The sequence below is a fragment of the Ammospiza caudacuta genome, chromosome 5 (assembly GCF_027887145.1).
Source record: "Ammospiza caudacuta isolate bAmmCau1 chromosome 5, bAmmCau1.pri, whole genome shotgun sequence".
NCBI classification, from domain to species: domain Eukaryota; kingdom Metazoa; phylum Chordata; class Aves; order Passeriformes; family Passerellidae; genus Ammospiza; species Ammospiza caudacuta.
Window position 1 is genome coordinate 10,430,920 of NC_080597.1, and position 18,378 is coordinate 10,449,297.

The 18,378-nt window shown below is 41.3% G+C and overlaps 1 protein-coding gene across 1 annotated transcript in view; it reads right to left on the minus strand.

The window, feature by feature from the left end:
- Positions 1–18,378, minus strand: part of TBXAS1 (thromboxane A synthase 1) — a 228,663-nt gene that overhangs the window by 50,454 nt on the left and 159,831 nt on the right. The window contains exon 9 of the mRNA XM_058805104.1: positions 14,586–14,894. Within this exon, the coding sequence (XP_058661087.1) occupies positions 14,586–14,894 (309 nt within the window). The remainder of the gene's footprint in view (positions 1–14,585; positions 14,895–18,378) is intronic.

Genomic DNA, 18,378 nt, shown 5'->3' on the forward strand with positions numbered 1-18,378 from the left:
TGATGCATGTGCATCCTTCAGTTTGTGCACATCAGTAGATCTGATGACTTTTATATTTTGGATCTTTGATGAAAATCACTGTGTTTTCACTTATATCTATGGGGGAAACATCAGATGATCTTGCAAAGAATTTCTTGTGGGACGTAAGTTAACCAGAATATATAAATACTATTCCACAAATTCTCTATGTCCTAAGACAAAACTTTTGAATTGTCTGCGCCTCCTGAAGAAACAGGACCATTAATATTACAGGACTTCTAGGTACTTTTAGAGGTTAATATTTATGTACCATTTGGATGTTAACAAATGAAAAGTGCTAAAATATCCTAGACTATTTAGAAAAGACATGGTATCTTCGCTCCTGCTGTGACAAGTCTGCTGTGCTAAAGTGGTACCAGCTTACCAAATCTAAAGAACAGAAAATCAGTGGTGTGACAGTTACTGCTCAGGTTAAACATTATTGAAAACCTGTAGGTAAAGCTTCTGTAATGGAGCTTATCTGCTTGTTATATTTATCCAGAGGAACTGGTCAGGAGGATTACAGCCCCTGTGCAAAGTGACTGGCAAGGTTTTGTGCACAGCACCTGTGGGCAGAGTGGTTTGTCAAGGTAGTGCTCTGCACAGAGCTGTGTGTTCAGGGAAGAAGTAAAACAATCAGAAAAGGAAAACAAAGGAGAAAAGAAGCACCAGGCGCCGTCTCAGTGCAGCAAACACAGTCTGGTGAGGGACTGCCACAGTCCATGCTGCCCCATGGAGCTGTGAGAGCAGGAGCCACGTCCTGCTGCTGAGCTCCTGCTGGGATGGGCAAAAGGAGAGTGTGCACAGCCCTTGTAAATAAGTAGGGTCACTTCAAAGATATTTGGCTCTAATCCAAACAACCCTGAAATTTCAGCCAGCAGCTCGGCTCACCCCAGGTGAGCAATGTAAACAGCCAGCAAATTACGACATGGCACAAAATCTGACAAATGTTGGCATCTTTCTCAGCTGACAACATGGCCACATCCACAGAGGTGCACCTTTCAGTAGGGAAGTTCAAATGCTCCTTTGGCAAGGGATAAAGCATGCCTGGTTTGCACCCAGATTGTTCATTTTGTCTTACATTGAGCTTGCTCAGACAACAGGCAGTATTTTAGGTAACTACTACTTCTTGCTCCTCAAATTTCCATAGAAAATTGTTGGCAGTCATGACTTTCTTATTACAGAAGGTATCAAACCCATACAAAAGTTTTAAATTAACGAGCTGTTGGGGAAAATCCGCACAACACAACCTGTGACACTATCTGAAGACAACCATACAACTGGTGTCAAGCTGTGCCACTTAAAGCATGTTTTCAGCACCCACCTAAGACAGCCTGGCAGTGCATATTTGTGAATTTATCACAGGCAGGGAGTAAAATGCTTTTAAACATCATCGAATTTCCCCAGTGAATGTTCCTCCCAGCAGGAAGCTCTGCTGGCTGGTTTCTACCAGGCACGTTGAGCAAGATCACTTCTAAACAATAACTTCTCCCACAACTTGATTTCCTTGCCCTAAAGCCTGGTGACATGTATCTGAATACTGGATGCCAGCACCAAAAAGTACCCACAGCTCAAAGCAATATGTGCTGGAGCTGTTTGTGATGCTCTGGGTCTGGCAGAAAGCCAGCCTTGGGGTCAACACATTCAGAGACTTCACAGGTGAAATCCAAGGAGTTTGAACATTTCTGGAACACACATCACAAGAAAAGCTGGTTGTGAAGATGTACTTCTCTAGAGTGGAAGGGAACAGTGCAAAGCTGGGAGAGTGCTGTAATTCAACAAACTGCTGAAGAGTGGCTGTACCCTCCTCCTCAGAAAAAATAGTGGAAAAAACTCACCTCTGGGTGAAGGGGCATTCATACAGCCTGAAAATTGTGCAGTGAAATTCAAGTAACCCCTTGTGACTACTCCCCCATCTTCCCTGATGCTGAAACAACATCAGAGCTGTGGTGCTTAAATGCTTGTGTTTTTCACATTAGAGAGGCAGGAGTTTTGGACCCCCCGATTCCTATACTTACATACCTTTGGAAATTAGCATAAACATCTCAGCTGGCTACCGATGTGATTAAGATGTGCCTCCACTTTGCAATTTTTTCTTTGAAACAAAGCAAAGGCTTTCGTTTGTTAAGTGGAAATTCCCCAGTGGAAACCCCTCTCTCTTTCCCTCCCATTTCTGACCCCATACTGGGCACTTTAATCTAATTTTGGTTCGAGGTTTTAGAAGCTGAAGGCTGCTTCTGAAGATCACTGAGGGAAAAGAAATCACTGGGAGGAACACCACACTTTGAACTGAATGTCCCTGGCACAATGCATATTGGAAAAAGAAAGCACTAAGAACATTTCCCAATCAATGTAGCTGTATTTTTCACAACCAGTTAGAAGAAATGGAAACCTATGGTAAATAATGCTGCTTTGTAAAAGTCCAATTACCCTGAATGATAAATTGCCTAATTATTTCAGCTCTAGAATCTTTCCCAAGTTCTTTATCCTTTTTTTTTGTAGTCACTGTCTGCAGAACAAGAGCGTTTGACTGTTACTAATTAACAAGAGAGAAAGATGCAGGACATTTAGTAAATTCACTTCTGCTTAAATCCATGTTACATTATTTTTCCTCACCAAAGGGGAAAAAAATGTAACAATTTATTTAAAAGCTGCTCTGATGGAGAAAATTTTTCTCCATGACTACTTTGTGATATTAAAACAGTCAGCTTTTGTTTTTTACGCTCTCTAGAATGCCAAAAGATTTAAGGCACAGCAAGGTTAGATTAGCACCACGAAATTTTCTGTAAAGTTCTCTACTTATCAAGCTGTTAAATCTAAACTCATGACTGCACAAAATCATCTTCTTATTGTATCTGTAGTGCACGTGAACTTGGATGAAACAAGTTCCAAAAAGATAAAGCTTTTAAAAGTGTTTTGTTCCAGTTCATTATGCATTGACTTTCTGACATCTTGTTTCTTCCTTTTTCCTTTATGTGGATCAACAACAGTAGCAAGAGTTTGTGGATAATAGCCCTGTGTTCAGAACTTTTTGACTTCTTGATTTTCTCCTTTAAATTTAAAGTGTAGCTAGGAGTATTGAAGAAGATATTAAAGTTTATTCAAAACCTCAATTGAAGAAGATCAAAATCATCTTATTGTATTACATTTTTAAACCTGATAGTATGTAAAGCATTAAAAAACAAACAAAACAATGAAATCTTTTTTCCCTCCTGCTTATTAACAGAGTCTTTTTCTGAAATCCATTTTTTAAGATGTGTGTAAAAGCAGAATGTTTTACATATAAAATAATATCAATATTTTGTTGAATTCTGAAAGCACAGTTTCTATACAGGTGGAAAACATTGAGTCAACAGGGCCAAAGAGTGAATTGTTTGCACACCATTGCTTAATGTGCCATGCCTCAGTGACAGCCAGGGAGGATAATTCCTGGGACTGAGAAAGTAATTGAGCTCTCAGTCTCACTGCATCTGAGCCCTGACTAAGGATGGTAAACATGCAAGCATCTATTTATCTACTCAGTCTTGGTTAAAAGCCCAACATTCCAGTCCATACAAACAACTGGCATTTCTAGTGTAGAACAGTTTGAAGTCTCCCCTGACTGAGGCCCCAAATGCCCATCCCAGCGGCTACTGCAGCAGTGAAATTCCACTTCTGGCCTTACTGCTTGCATAGAAACCCTTGTGGGGCACTGACCAAAACATTCAAAACATGACCAGTTACACTGACATACAGGTTGGATTTTGTTGCTTCAAAGGATTTGATTTTGGAGAAGTGCCATAACTTCTGTCTTATGAAAACCAGACATCAAATTAGTTAGTAATAAGATTACAACCACAGACAGTTAACTTCAGCCTCTTCAGGCATCTTCTTGGAAAGATCCCTTGGGAATAGGCCCCACAGGGAAGAGGCATCACAAGGATCCCTTCCTCCAGGCTCAAGAATGATGCATCTGAATGAACAAGAAATTGTGCAAAGGGGGCAAGAGACCCACATGGATGAACACAAAACTCTTTTCATTTCTCAAGCAGAAAATATACAAGAGATCCAGGGTCAAGCCACTTAGAATGAATATAAAGAGGTTATCAGAGTAAGTAGCAATGAGACAAGGAAGGCCAAAGTCCATCTGGGGGCCAAAATTAAATCAGGCCAAGAATGTCAAGGACAACTAGAAAGGCTTTTTCAAATACATCAATAACAAAAGAAAAACAAAGGCAATAGGCAGAAATTGATGCACAGGAAATGCCACCTGAATTTGAGGAAGAATTTCTTTACTGTGCAGGTGACCAGGTACTGGAACAGATTGCACAGAGAGGGTGTGGAGTCTCCCTCACTGGAGACATTCAAAACCCATCTGGACACAATCCTGTGCCACTTGCTCTAGGATGGTTGAGCAAGGGGGCTGCACCAGAGCCCCCCCTGTGGTCCCTTCCAGCCTGACCCATTCAATAAATATCAGTGAAAAATTGTTCTGTGACACAGTAAAAAATATTAACTGATTTGAAATGGAACAGTCTTCAGACAGGATGTGTTTCCTACATTCCTTTGTGTTTCCCTGACTACTCCCTTTGCACCAATCTTTCAATCTGGTTAAGTGAAGAAATGTTCACTCATATCACTGGTGGAAGACCACCACATTTCTAGAGCAAGGGCACACCAAGAAACACCACCTTTCCTTTCTTTCCATGTTAAAAGAAAAGCATAAGATGAAGCAGGGCAAACAATACAAAAGCCATCTCACGCTGATTAAAAATAGCAAAATTATATTGTAAGAAACAGAAATTATTTAAATACATACGTTCTGCCAGGGTGGTAAAAAAGGGGAAAAAAAAGGGAGAGGAGGTTACAAGAAGTTCAGTCTACCAAAAAACTGCTTTACATAATCATGAAATGCAAACTAGTTTCCACTCCTGGCACCAGCTCATTCAGCCTTCACTTCAAATGCTTATTGACAAATAAATGGACTGGTTGCTTCCTATTAATGCTTCCTAATTTATGTACATACCTGGAGGAAAAATTCCATTTTGACCTCACATTCATATAAGCTAAGATCATTTTTAAGCTATGAATATGATGAATACAATTTTAATTTCTTCTTGGTTGCTGCTGGGGGTTTGCTGTTTCTTAATAAATTAAGCATGTGTTCTCCTCAGCTCAACTTTTGCACCTTATGCTTTTAATACCTGCAATTCAGGAATTTGTGTGAAATTTCCAGATGAAAGACTTTCTTCTCTTCAGTCATCGTTTATTCTCTCCCTCATGCAAGCACAGGTGCACAAACAGGATTTGCTTTATCTACTGTTCCCCAATACTTCTCCTTCTCTTCCTTTGCCCATAGAATCATACAATGTTTTAGCTTGGAAAGGACCTTAAAGCTGATCTAATTCCAACCCCCCTGCCATCAGCAGGGATATCTTCCACTACACCAGGCTGCTCAGAACTCCATGCAGCCTGGTCTTGAACACTTTCAGGGATGAGGCATCCACAGCTCTGGGCAACCTGTGCCAGTGCCTCTCCATCCTCAGAGTAAATAATCTCACCTAAATCTACTCTCTTACAGTTTAAAGTCATTGCCACTTGTCCTGTCACTACAGGTCCTTGTAGAAGGTCCCATGGAAAATTCCTATCATGAAAGTGGCACTTGCTTTCAGAAATCTCAAGAGACACTCTTGTCCTTACAAGGTAAAATGCTATTAAAGCAAGATTTTACCCCGTGGTCTTGAAAGCCTCTCAGAAGCTGAGAGTTCAGTGGAGATTCCTGCAGCAGATGAGAATGCCAGGGCTGGGCCAACACCTTCATGCCCTGGAGAATCTGCCTTTGAGTCTGGGGACACGGAGGGGTCTCATCCCAAATGAATGTTAACTAACATACTGCTTGAAAATGCTTCTCTGCTTAGCTTAGTATTTAATATTTCCCAGGGGACAAGTTCCTGCCTGATGAATGCAATTGGCTGCTAATGCTGAGACACAGTCTGGGGTCCTGACACAGATGTCCAAAGCCACCTTCTCTCATTTTTAAGTTCTTTCAAGGCCCAGATGGTTTAGCTCTTCTAATTTTTTTGCACTGAGGTTGTGCCTATTGATAGCTGTCTCTTTCTTTGCTAAGTATTTATGATACAGCAGCACATAACTTATGGAAACTTTCAGTGCCTAACTTCCATGACAAAACAAAAAAATAGTATAATATCTTCCTGGGCTCCTACTTCACATTGAAAAACTCCTGAGGGAAAGACAAGCTGCCACTCAAAGAACAGGCACTTACACCTGTGAAGGCATCCCCATTCCTGAGAAATCATGGCATGTTCACCTCTTTTCCTACCATGTGGCTTGCCTGGTCAGAGAATGTCCCTCCCAATGTCATGGAGAGGAGCAGTGGTGATATTTTCTGTGGTTTAGCTTATCTCCTTGCTTCCTTCTACAAGGCTCAACTGCCAGCGCAAAAATGTGATCTACCACTTCTACCTCTGACAATGTTCCACCCTGCACCCTATGACGTTACCTATCTGCAGCTAAAAGGTTAACACTGATATGAATATAAAAATTTATTGGACATTGCTTTGATATTAATTTGGCTTACTTTATCCCTGGAGGAAGCTTGTTAATCACCATATACAGGGGCAGTTGGGAGACGAATCCTGAAGAAAATTGTAATAAGTTTCTTGCTCAGCAGTGGTATTTTTTCCTTAAATTAAAAGCAAATATACTCTTTTCTCCATAAAATCCTGAAATGTAAGGGGGGAAAGGAGGGGGACAAGAAATAGAAAGACATGGAAGATGCATCCCTTTACTTTCTTTTTAAACAAATCTGTCTAATCACATTTAAAGTGCTGCATTATTAACATCTTTGCCATTAAATGTTCCATGTCAGTAGAAAAATTTATTCTTTAACATGAACCCTGCAGCAGTGATAGTGGGTCAATTATTATGAGGATGGCAAAATACCAAGAAAATTCAGGGGTGAAAATGAGTATCTGTCTAGCATACATTACCTGAGACTCAGTTTTGCTCAAGAATAGCAATAAGGCAGTCACGGAGCAACATGTGACACTGCAAGCAAAAGACAAATTAGTCTTCATGGACAAGAGACTGATAGGTCTGAACAAATGGAAAAATAAAAGGGTTTTTTTCTCTCTTTTCTCTTTATTTCTTTTTCTTGGGTGAAAAGGGTTAAAAAAACTCTGCAGTGTCAACAACAACAAGAAGTTCTTTGAAATAAAGGTACATTAATCATCTCAACAACACCTCATCCCAGGCCACATAGAATCACCTATTCTCAGCTGTGAAAAGGATTTTCCTAGGAAAGAATTAAGGTTTGGACAAGTCAAGGGAGAAGTACAATGTCAAGATATAACCGGGGTTTGAAACGTGGAATTTGTTCCTATAAGCTAACAGTAGGCTTTCCAAAAAAGCAAAGCCAAACCAGACTTACCAATTGTTTAACTCAACTCTTTGCACATCATAAATAGGCTGACTCTCAAGAAAGGCTTAACTGTCTTTGAAAGTCTTTATCCCCTTTGAAGAGCAGGCATCTGTAGGTACAGTGTAAGAACTACAAACATGAGGCAAGCAAGGAGAATTGCTCTCATGCAGCTCCTGGCTGCTCATGCTTCAGCAAAAGGGTGACTGTGGCTGCCCTAAAAAGCACAGGAACAAGCAACATGGATCTTCCAGGCCTCCAGGACGCCTTCTCTGCTGGGAGGGTGCCTGGGGTGGAAAGCAGCCTGTGCAAAGAGATATCTTCTAAGGTTTGCACAGTGAGAAAACTGAGCCCAAGCTTTTCCACCTCAGTGCCTGCTCCCAGCATTTGAGCCTGGGAACAGGTTTGGAGCAAAGTGGACAAACACTTGGCAAGCTTGGACTCAAGGCTTTTCTCATGATACCTCTCTTTATACAGCAGAGACTCGAGATGTAGAGATAAAAAAGCCCTGAGTCTCAAAGGTGTTTAAGTGGCTGACATTCCTTAAGAGTTAGAAGTCAAAATAATCTCTGTCCAAGAGAAGTGACTTTGGGTCTCTTGAGTCAAAAGCTTGCATTTCAAATCAAAATATTCCAGATACTTACAGTAGAGGAGAAATGTGGGGAAAGGCTTATTGTCTTCTCCTAACTTAGCAACCTTTGACTGGTATGTACAGAAGCACAATGGGACTAAGATAAATAACTGATTTCAGACACTGAGCAACTGCATGAAGAACTGCAGAAACAGAATCTAACAGTACTCAGTCTCTACAAGTTTAAAAGCATTTCTCTATTTGTTTAAAAAAAAACCAAGTGCTGACAGCTGACATTCATAAATGATGGGAGGCTCTGCAACACTTTCTTAAACAAATAGAGCAATCAAAGAGTGTCATTTCATTCAACAGAATAAACAGCAACAACAACCAATATTGTTTGTGCTCCCTGGCTCTGTATGTTTTGTGTGTGTATGTGTATGCGTGTGTAACAGCAACTCTCTTCTGTAGATTTTTTTTCTGCATACTATTTACAATTCAGTCTCCCTTGATAAATGCAAGCCTTCACTGTCAGCAATATTTCCTTAGTGAAGCTCAGTCTCTGTAGTTGGGAGCTTCAGAGAGCACAAAGCCTTGAGATACTGCATGAAAGGCACCAAACTCATGCAAATTGTTGTAGTAATTCCCTGACAGTGACATCTCTCTGACTTTCACCTCTCATTTCCACTAATGCTCAAAGAAAACCGGCTGTGCTACCAAGGAGACTCTCTGCACAGACTGCTTAAAAATCTAAAGCACTCAATCAGGCACAGAAACACCAGAAAAATGGTCCTACCTCTCTCTGCTCTAGAAATTTTATGGGAAGGGAAAATTTTGAAATGGCAAAATCCCTTTTCAAGAAGACATCTCCATTAGACTGCAGAGGTATTAGTGAAGGAGCTTTTCAGTGGGAAGAACAGAATCATAAGCCAGTGTAAAGTTTAGTACAATTCCACTCAAGTCAGTGAAGACAATAACTCCAGATGAGCAACTGCCACACCCAGTATGTCTGATGAATTACAGCCCCAAAATTATCAATCATAAATGAGGAGTTTATGCATCAGTCCAGTTCAACCTGGGCTATTCACAACTCACTACACAGAGCAGTTAAAAAGGAATTAATCAGTATTGTTTCATAATCAAAACTATGGATTGCAATGACTTTGGAGTAGCATCATTCAATATTTTTGACATGAAAGTACAGATGAAACAGTCTGGTCAATATTTTCAATAAAACATATTGAAAATATTCCTGGGTCCTAAAGCTTTACAAAACCAAGTCTTTATAGAAACAGGAAGATGTCTTCATATCAAAGAAAAATCTCCAAGTCTCCATTTAAATAGAGAGACAGTATGGCAGGACCTTGAAGTTTCTTTAAACTTTACAGACTCTAGACAGAGGTGAAAATGTTGATAAGTCACACCAGCACTGAATTGTTACACTAGTACTTTGTGTGGATAGGAAATTTGATGCAGTAGAGACATGCTGTGTCTTATCCTATTCTTCACTCCTCTCACACTGATGTTTCTAAATGTCATATCAAGCAGTGATAAGTAAGAGTAGTACAAAGCTTTTTTAAAATAGAATGGGAAACACAGTTAGTCTTGCAGCCTCCAATGGATGTTTTATGGTAATAGCTGCTCTTTCATGTATTCACTTTTATTTACTTCTCCTGACTCCTGTGCTCTCCCTCACCTTTGTCAGGGCTCCTGCAAGTATTCCTAGGCATCAGCAGCAAGGAGCAGTGAGCTGCTACTCTGTCCCTCACCAGACCTGGAGCCTCACATATCAGTGCAGCAACACATCTCAGGCTCTTGTAATGCTCAGTGCAAGTTTTTCTCTGTTGTTCTTTAAGTAATGTCATGTTTTTATAGATATGAGCTAAAAATGCCCCAAAATTGTAGCACCAAGTCTACCCATTCCTTAATGCAAGGCTTGGCTGTCTATTACTGAGAATATGCAGTAAATTATTCCTGAAGGTGAGATTAGAATTCAGGGAGCTCTTGCTCCAGGCTTTTCTATGCTCTGCACCATCAAGTATGGATTTCTTTATTGCAAGAAGATCATTCTCATACCTCTTTTGCCCTCCTTAGCTGCCCCAAGCATGCTGGCTTTTCCCCCTCAAGAAAATGACCAAGTTTCACTGGTTTAACCTAATGTGTTTACTTTGCAACAGATCAGGAGCCTGCCTACACCCACTCACCACATTCCACCTCAGGGTAACAAATAACTTCTTATGAGAAGTCAGCTTGGTCACCTATGGTTTTGCACTCTGTTTTGTGACATTACTCTTCCTGTCTAAAATTGTGCAGTCCAGTAAAACAACAACACAAAAAAAAAAAAATTATAATTGTCAATGATTCAAGCTTGAGAGCAGGGACAAGGAAGGGAGAGAGATTTTAGCATTTTTAAATGCTAAAATGGGAATAGAGGAAAAAAGAGAGGCCTCACATTAAGGGAATCCCCAGCATGGAAGATGCAATTTTTCATGCCCTAATCTCTGAGGCTTAGGACAAAACACACAGAGCAGCTCAGAGCACACAGTGGCACTCAGAAGCAAGTGTTCATATGCTCAAAATGAATGTGTGTGCTCCAGGATTTCTATGGTCTTGCTAAGCACACACACACAGACAAACAAAAAATCAACTTGCTTTTACAATGATATAATCAGTCACATGTGCAAAAACTGTTCCTAAATATTTCTTGCGAAGGGCTTTTTAAAACCTCTGCACAGGGATCATTTTTGACTGAAAAGGAGAGTTGAAGACCATGGGTGCATTCTTTCTCACTTGGTGAATGTGGATAAAAAAACATCTCTTTCACAACTGTATAGCCTCTAACAGTTCAGGGATGGTTAGCCACAAACGCTGTAAAAATAATCTGGTCTTGAAATAGCAACCTTTCTCTTTTTTTTTCCGTATGTCCTCCTTTACTGGTACATACCAGGCTAGCTTCTCAGCTGATGCATATCACCATACCTGTACTAATACCAAACATGCACCAGTTTAACCCATCTGAGGATCTGACCCCTCTCTGCTGTCCCAGATCTGTGGTCTCTGCAGAAAGCAATATTATTTTATGCAGACACAGAGGTAGGCGTCCTGCCCCCACTAGTTCATATTTAACTCTCTTTTCATCTTGTTTATTTTGCTTTCATGGTATCAAAGCAAGCTGCACACCCAGCAACAAGCTTGCAGCAAATAGGTGCATCTTATTTTTAGCAGATTGCCCTTCACAGGGCACACACTACGCTCCCAAGGGATTTATGAAGAGGCTCAGGTCAAAGTCTTTATAATTTGAATTTTTATTTGTGTGTTAGAAGAATTATGCTTGTCTTTTCCAGTACAGTTGGAACACACACAGGGATTCAAAAGTAGTATGGGAAGATACAGCGTGTGGTGACAAGTAATCACCATTCAGTATTTTGTCTCTCTGCTTCCCCAGAGATGAGAAGTTCTGCATGCCCTTTCCCTAAATCCTAAAGACCCAGATGGAGGTAAGGGGGCAATTTCCTGTCCTCTACAATAACTGAGGCCAGGGGCTTCTCCTGCCAGACTCTAAAATGGGGCAGGATGCCTCTTCTCACTTTGAGGCAAAGAGACACCATGAAGCCTCAATACTGAGCTGTCAGTCAAGAAAAGAACCTAAAATGTCCTTTAGCAAGCAGATGAGGATAGTCCTGGAGGTAAAAAGAAAAAGATGACAACCCATGACTCACTCAGACACTGTTTTCTGAGGACACCTGCCTGGAAGTGCCATCTCCACAGGCTGTGTGGAAGAGATTGGCAGTGAGACCTCCCAAGACAGCCCTGAAACAAACTTGGCTGGACACAACAGAGCAGGATAACATGGTCCTGTCTCCTCTGGGTATCTGAGTCCCAGCACTGGGACTAGACACTTGCAGCACCTAGCTTTGTGTTTCTGCACCACACTGCAGCAGCCTGCACCACGCCTGCCCAGGGATCTCTAACCCAGCATTGACTCAGCTTTCTCCATCCCCTTTATGCTCTCCCAATGTACCCACTGCGCAAGACAGACAAATGAAGATCACAGCAAAGGCAGGAGTGTCCTGAAGTACAACACCCTGAGCCACCAAAATATTGCTGTATGCCCAGATGGCCCAACCTTGCTCTATTACTGGCTATTACAAGGTCATCATGCTTTGTGTTTTTGACTGGTGTGCCAAAAAGCTGGAGCTGTGCCTGTCATTTATAGCACCTTTTCTCAGATGGCTCTCACATGTCTTTATAAACTTTGGTAAATGAGTATATAAATCACCCTGTCCACCACCAAAGTACAATCATCTCTGGGATGATACACGGCAGCTGCTGTAAAATCAGACTGCAGCTCCACACCACAGATTAGGGCAATAAAACATGCTGCATCAGCCAACTGAAAGGGATGGAGGACAGAAGGGGGACAAGGTAGAGGACATTTTGCAGTTATAATTACCTGAGTATAAATTTGGCTGAAGAGGATACTGTGTTGAATACTTGCATATCTGCAAATCAAAACAGTCTTCTACTACATATCAAAACAATCTGACTGTACCATTCCCCATATTTTGGCCTTCTAAAGCCCTTCCTTTGTGAAAATTGCAGAGCACCTTGATAAGAGCAAAGCAATAACCTAATCAAATTTCTTAGCAACTGACTTGATAACTAACTGAGCCTGTAGCTTCTGTGTCCCTCCCTTCCTCTCTCTTGCATGACAACTGAACACAGCATCTATATATACCCAGTTCTAAAATAGCTCTGCTCCCGTAACTCGCAAACCGTTCACATAGATCTCATTTTCTAGGCTAAAAGTAGTTAATTGCAGTCACTGAGGGGACTGAACTGCTGCACCCTTTTCCTTATTCTGGGATGGGCTCCTTGAGCAGTGTATTGCCCCCTCCTGCCCCTCTGCCAAATCATGAACTGTTTATAAAAGGAAATCTTCTGAAGGATGGGGCTGCACAGATCAGATCTACAAATTTCCTGTTATCGAGGACTGTAGATGAATCATTATCCTTCTCTCCCTCTCTTCTCCTTGGCCATATATGCACCATCTAAAGCTAAACCTGACAACTCAGAAAGTACAGGGAATTTACTTGAAAGGTTCTTCCAATCAATATATGACATGGGACAGCACAGCTTGGGATGAGGACACCAGCTTGAGTTGAGCCTCATACATATTTTGTACAGAGCAGAAATTAATTTGAGTGCAAACTCTCTACACTGACTGGGAACACTGCCATAAGTGTCCCTAGCTTCATAACCCCTCCTAGACAGTGCAAAAGCTGAAATTATTGACAAAATATTCATAGAGAACCAAGAGAGTCAAGAATTAGGCATTTGAATTTGATTATTATTGAAACATTACTAATATTGATTATTATTGAAACATTACTAATAATGAATGGCAGCTCAGTCAGACCATACACAAGCCAGGGTCCATTTTGTTCTCCAGCTTGAATCAGACTCACACCCACATGTGAACCTCTTGCACTGACTCACTCTGCAGTCTCCAAGTGCACAGCAAGGGCTCCTTTAACTGGAACTGGACCAGACCAGCTGGTAAGGGAAATTTGTCACACACAGAGCTAGCCTTTAATACCCCAGAATAAACTACTGAGGTGCTTAGAGGGTGTACCCAGCAGCCCCCACTACCACCTGTGCTGGATGCTGAGGCTTTGCCTACAGGAGGACACTTCTTGTCCCTGTAGACATGGCCATATACACGGACTTCCTATGTGGAACATCCTTAAGGAATCAGCCAGACAATGACTGATTGCACTCAGATCTCTACACACTTTCATGGAAATGTTTACTATTTCACATGTCTATCTACAGAAAGATGTCATATGACTGATATCACACACCCATCCTATAGGATAGCTCTCCCAGCAGTTCCCCTTTGGTTTCCTAGGCTGTCAGCTTTCAGGAACTGATGAGGAGATTACCCATATTTTCCTTGGGACTGCAGAGCAGGGGGTTCTGTGTGCAACTCTTGCCCCCAGCATTACCCAGTAAACTGCCCATACCCCAGGCCAAGTTGCACCTTCACACCTTGGCAGGCCTTAAGGAAGTCAGCTGAACTCACCAGACACGAGGGCACAATTAGGCCTGCCCTGTATGAATGAAACAAGTAAATAACTCCAGCTCCTGGAAACAAAAATGCCCTTGGTAAATACAGATAGTGGAGAAGTCATTTGAACACATATAAGAGAATTTGATACCATTATTTTTTTTAAGCTTACACATATATTCTGCTGCTAGAAGAAAAAAAAACAAGAACATTTAAAACAAAACTTTGAAGTTTAGGATTTGTAAGGACACTATTTATGCTCCCACTATTTATGCTCCCAGTAAATAAAATTGACCACAAAACCAGTAGAAACACTTGTACAAGAGGAAAAAAAATAGATATGTGTAGTTTTAGAGCCTGACAACAGCTGGTTGATTTCAATAATGTAAAATATTTTTTAAAGGTTATGCATTCACCACGACACAAAGTTTCTAGGCCATCTCTTGTGTTGATACATTTCCATTGCCTTGCTCCCTGCACAAAGCCCCAGAGCAGCACATCATACTCACATGTTTTGCAGAGAACTCATCGACCTCCCGCAGCACCTTCTCCTGGCACTCCGGGTTGGTGGCCAGCAAGTAGGTGACAAAGGACAGCGTGCTTGTGGTGGTCTCATAGCCAGCAATCAGGAACAGGAAAGCTTGGCCTGCTATCTCATCCTCTGTCAGCATCTTCTGAGCCTTTTCAGATGGGGCTGTGCCAGCCAGAGGTGCCTCATCCTGTCTGGGAGCAGCAGATGGGCTGAGCACAGCAGAACACCCGGCTGCCATGGCTGAGTCGCCCGCGTCAAGCATCCACTGGAGAAAATCTCTGCGCCTCTGCAGAACAAGAAACATGAGGGATAGGTCACAGAGCAATGCCTTCCATGGGGGATGGAAGCAGAGAGCTACTTCCTATTTATAGTGCATGCTTGGCTCCTACAGAATGGCCACCAGCCTTTCAGTGAATGAGGAGGCTTCTGTAAATCAGCTGGAAATGCCGTAACTAACAGCCTGTCATTGCTTTCTTCCCAGTGAGATGAGACTGATCTGCCCCCAATTCACAAGAGGTATGTTATGTACCCTCCACAGAGCATTGCTAATGGCCAACTCTTTTATACTTAGGCTGAGATCTTGGCACTTGCTGGGAATCAGGGGACTGACATAGACACGGTACATGCAGGCTCCATGTGCACCTCCAGATGGAGGCAGCACAAATCATGCTTGGAGGAGCTGGTCCATCTGCTTGGATGCACCACCTTCACTTGTTGGTATGGTCCAAAGCTTGGAACTCACCATCTAAGTTCAGGGTTGCATCTACATAACTTTCTGTGCTAGCTTAGTGTGACAGGGCTGAAATCTAATCTCAGTAAATCAAGACATCTTTTTATGAGAAAGTACAGTTGTGAACACTTGTAACAAGATAGTCTTTTTTAAACAATTCTTTAAGAACATATTTGCAGAACCATATTAAAACTACAAGCATTCCTGTACCACAAAACCTGTTTGGGCAGTTTGTCTTTGCAAAATGCCCACTGAATGATCCCACTGTTTATGAGAACTGTTTCTTTCACACTTCTTTCTGACACAGAAGCCGTAATAAACAGACCTATGGCCAAGAGTTAGCTGACTCCCAACCAGTGTGGACAGCAAGCTTGATTAGGCTTTGAAATATAACCCAAAAGGTTTGAATTGACTTTTGCGAGTGGGCATAATAGAATTGTGCTGAACCTAAGCCATAAGGCTGTGTGATTGATTTTCAATTCCTCAAATACCAACAGAATACATGATAGCTCAAGGACTTAGAAGTGACTGCAGTGCGAGAACATGACAACTTGTGCAGTGGGATGGACAAAAGAAGGGACCAAGCTTTTCTTCAAAAGAAAAGAATATGCTGTAAACTGTATTTTTCTGTTAAAAATTAATCATGTGAATGATTTCTTGGATCTGATGTTTAAGAGATAAAGTAGAAAAAAGAGGGGCCAGAGAAAAGGACAGGCAAACAAGATAAGAGTAAGGAAGAAGTAATTAATTATAAATGTCAGACAACTTAATCAGATTATTTATTTTTCACATGACATGGGAAAAGAGAGTATAAGACAAGAAAACAGGAGAAATACTCAGTGTCCTGTGCTTAGTTCTGCTGCCAACAAACTGTTCTGATCGATCTACAGGCAGAGAAGAATGGTTATTTTGGGGTTTGAACAACACAAGGGATTGGCACCGGTCCTCTTTAACAGCTCCTTCCCCCCACCCCAAAGAACCCTTCCATTATGCACCTTGTACCCAGTGAGCATCTTGCACCCTGGTACACCCAAAAATCAATGCTCCAGATAGCAGCCAGTGCCTGCTGAAGGACTCTGCACATTCACCATTCAGACTGAATCACCTCCAAGGCAAGGGAGATGTGCTTTTCCACCAGTAGGTGAAGGCACACAAAAAAACCATTACAGACACTGTGCTCTGCAAATGAGCTACAGCTCTGAAAAAACTTCCTTGTGCCTAGACTGAGGCACAATTCCCACCAACATGATAGGATACCTCTGCTCCATTATGTTCCTATAGATTGGAGGAAGTAAGACTTCATGCAGACTTCAGCTGTGAATAGCTCAAAATCTTGTTTAATTTTTCTGGCAAGGAAAAGTTTGTTCTCATCCTGAGAGTTCATGTATTGCACGACTCAGAGTCCAACTCTTTGGCATAGCCTGTGCTTCAGGGATTTCCCCGATAGATATATTTCTATTAGGCAATTTTTAAAATTGAAAAAAATAAGCAAACAAGAAAAAAAGAAAGCCAACCAAACCAAACCAACCAAAAAACAAAAGAGAAAAAAACCCCACCACCACCAAAAAAACCAACCAAAAAAACCCCTACCAAACAAACCAAAAAAACAAAAAAACATGAGAGTCCAGTTCCAGTGTGTTCATTAGTGTGTGGATAAACCAATTCAAAGTAGCAATGAACCACATCTGTGGAGACAGTCTCTCTATCTGCAAGACTAGCCACCATCACCTAAACTATCTTCATAACATAAAAATGTATAATTACATTCCTATTCAGTGGAATTGTAGCACTGTAGCCTCCTGCAGCTCAAAAGGTGTAACATTTGCTATGGTTCTGCATCCATCCTTCTCTAGCTGTGAATTTCCTTGTAAACAAACCCATTGCCCTCTAAGGGTTTTCTGTTCCCAGTCAGGAGCTGTTAGATGAGCCTGGTCTTATATTTAGACAATACACTCTCTGGAGACCCTGTAAGATGTTTCTCCAGCCTTAAACAAAATCAGGTCCTGGCCTTATACAAAGCATCGGGTTATTGCTGTGATAGCAATGTAATAATCATAATGACTACTGAATAAAATTTCATTCATGAGAATTTTTGCTGAAAGCAAACTTAATGAATACCAGCCCAAGTGAATATTCCCAGGAATGTGCTCTGAAATGCCTCTGTGGCCATTTTGAGGAGCTCTTTTTATTACTCACGTAATATATTTGGTTAGGAATTTAAAAGCTTGTCTTGTTGCAGAACCTGTTTTTAAGGTCATCCTATCCAGAAAAAACTGGATACCTGATCTGTGCCACCTAACTTGCTCTCAGGCGAGCAGGGGTTGCTAAGAGCAATGGCTTCATAAACAAACCTTGCAAAAACAACATTCATTTGTAAAAACAACTTGAATAATAGTGTGGGGGGGAAGCGTAACATTAGAGAGAAGCAAGCTTTCTTCCATTATAATTTTACACAGTGGAAGGAGCTATATTTCAGCAAAGCTTCTCTTCCTTATGCTTCATTCTGCTTCACTTTAGGCATCAGTATAGAGTGTCACATAAAAAAATCATCCTCAACCCAAGTGAGAGAAAAGATTTCCAGGGTTATAACAAGTCATAATGAAACATATTTTTTTCCGCGCCATCAGGATGGAAAAATTGCTCTGATTCCAAAACCTAACAATGGCAATAGAGACAAATACTAGCATAAACCCAAATATAATTGGATTGTTAAGTGCTAGAAATAAGGAAAAAGCATCTCATGAAAATTCTCAGAGGGGAGGGGGGAGGTTCCTCCACTTCAGCTGTCAGCAGAAGGAAAAAAAAATTTAAAATTACATTTTTTTCTTAATTTAACAACAGACCAGGTACTTAGAGTGCCACTGCACAAAAACATTCTTTGGTCATCACATCCAGCTGCTGGCTTCCTTTCTCCATCAGGGACATTTGTTTGATTTTCCTCACAAAAAGCAGAAGCCCATAATAGCCTCCATCCTGTCCTCTGACACTTGCATATTTATGTTACAATGGCCTCAGAAACAAATTCCTGCCACAAAAGAAT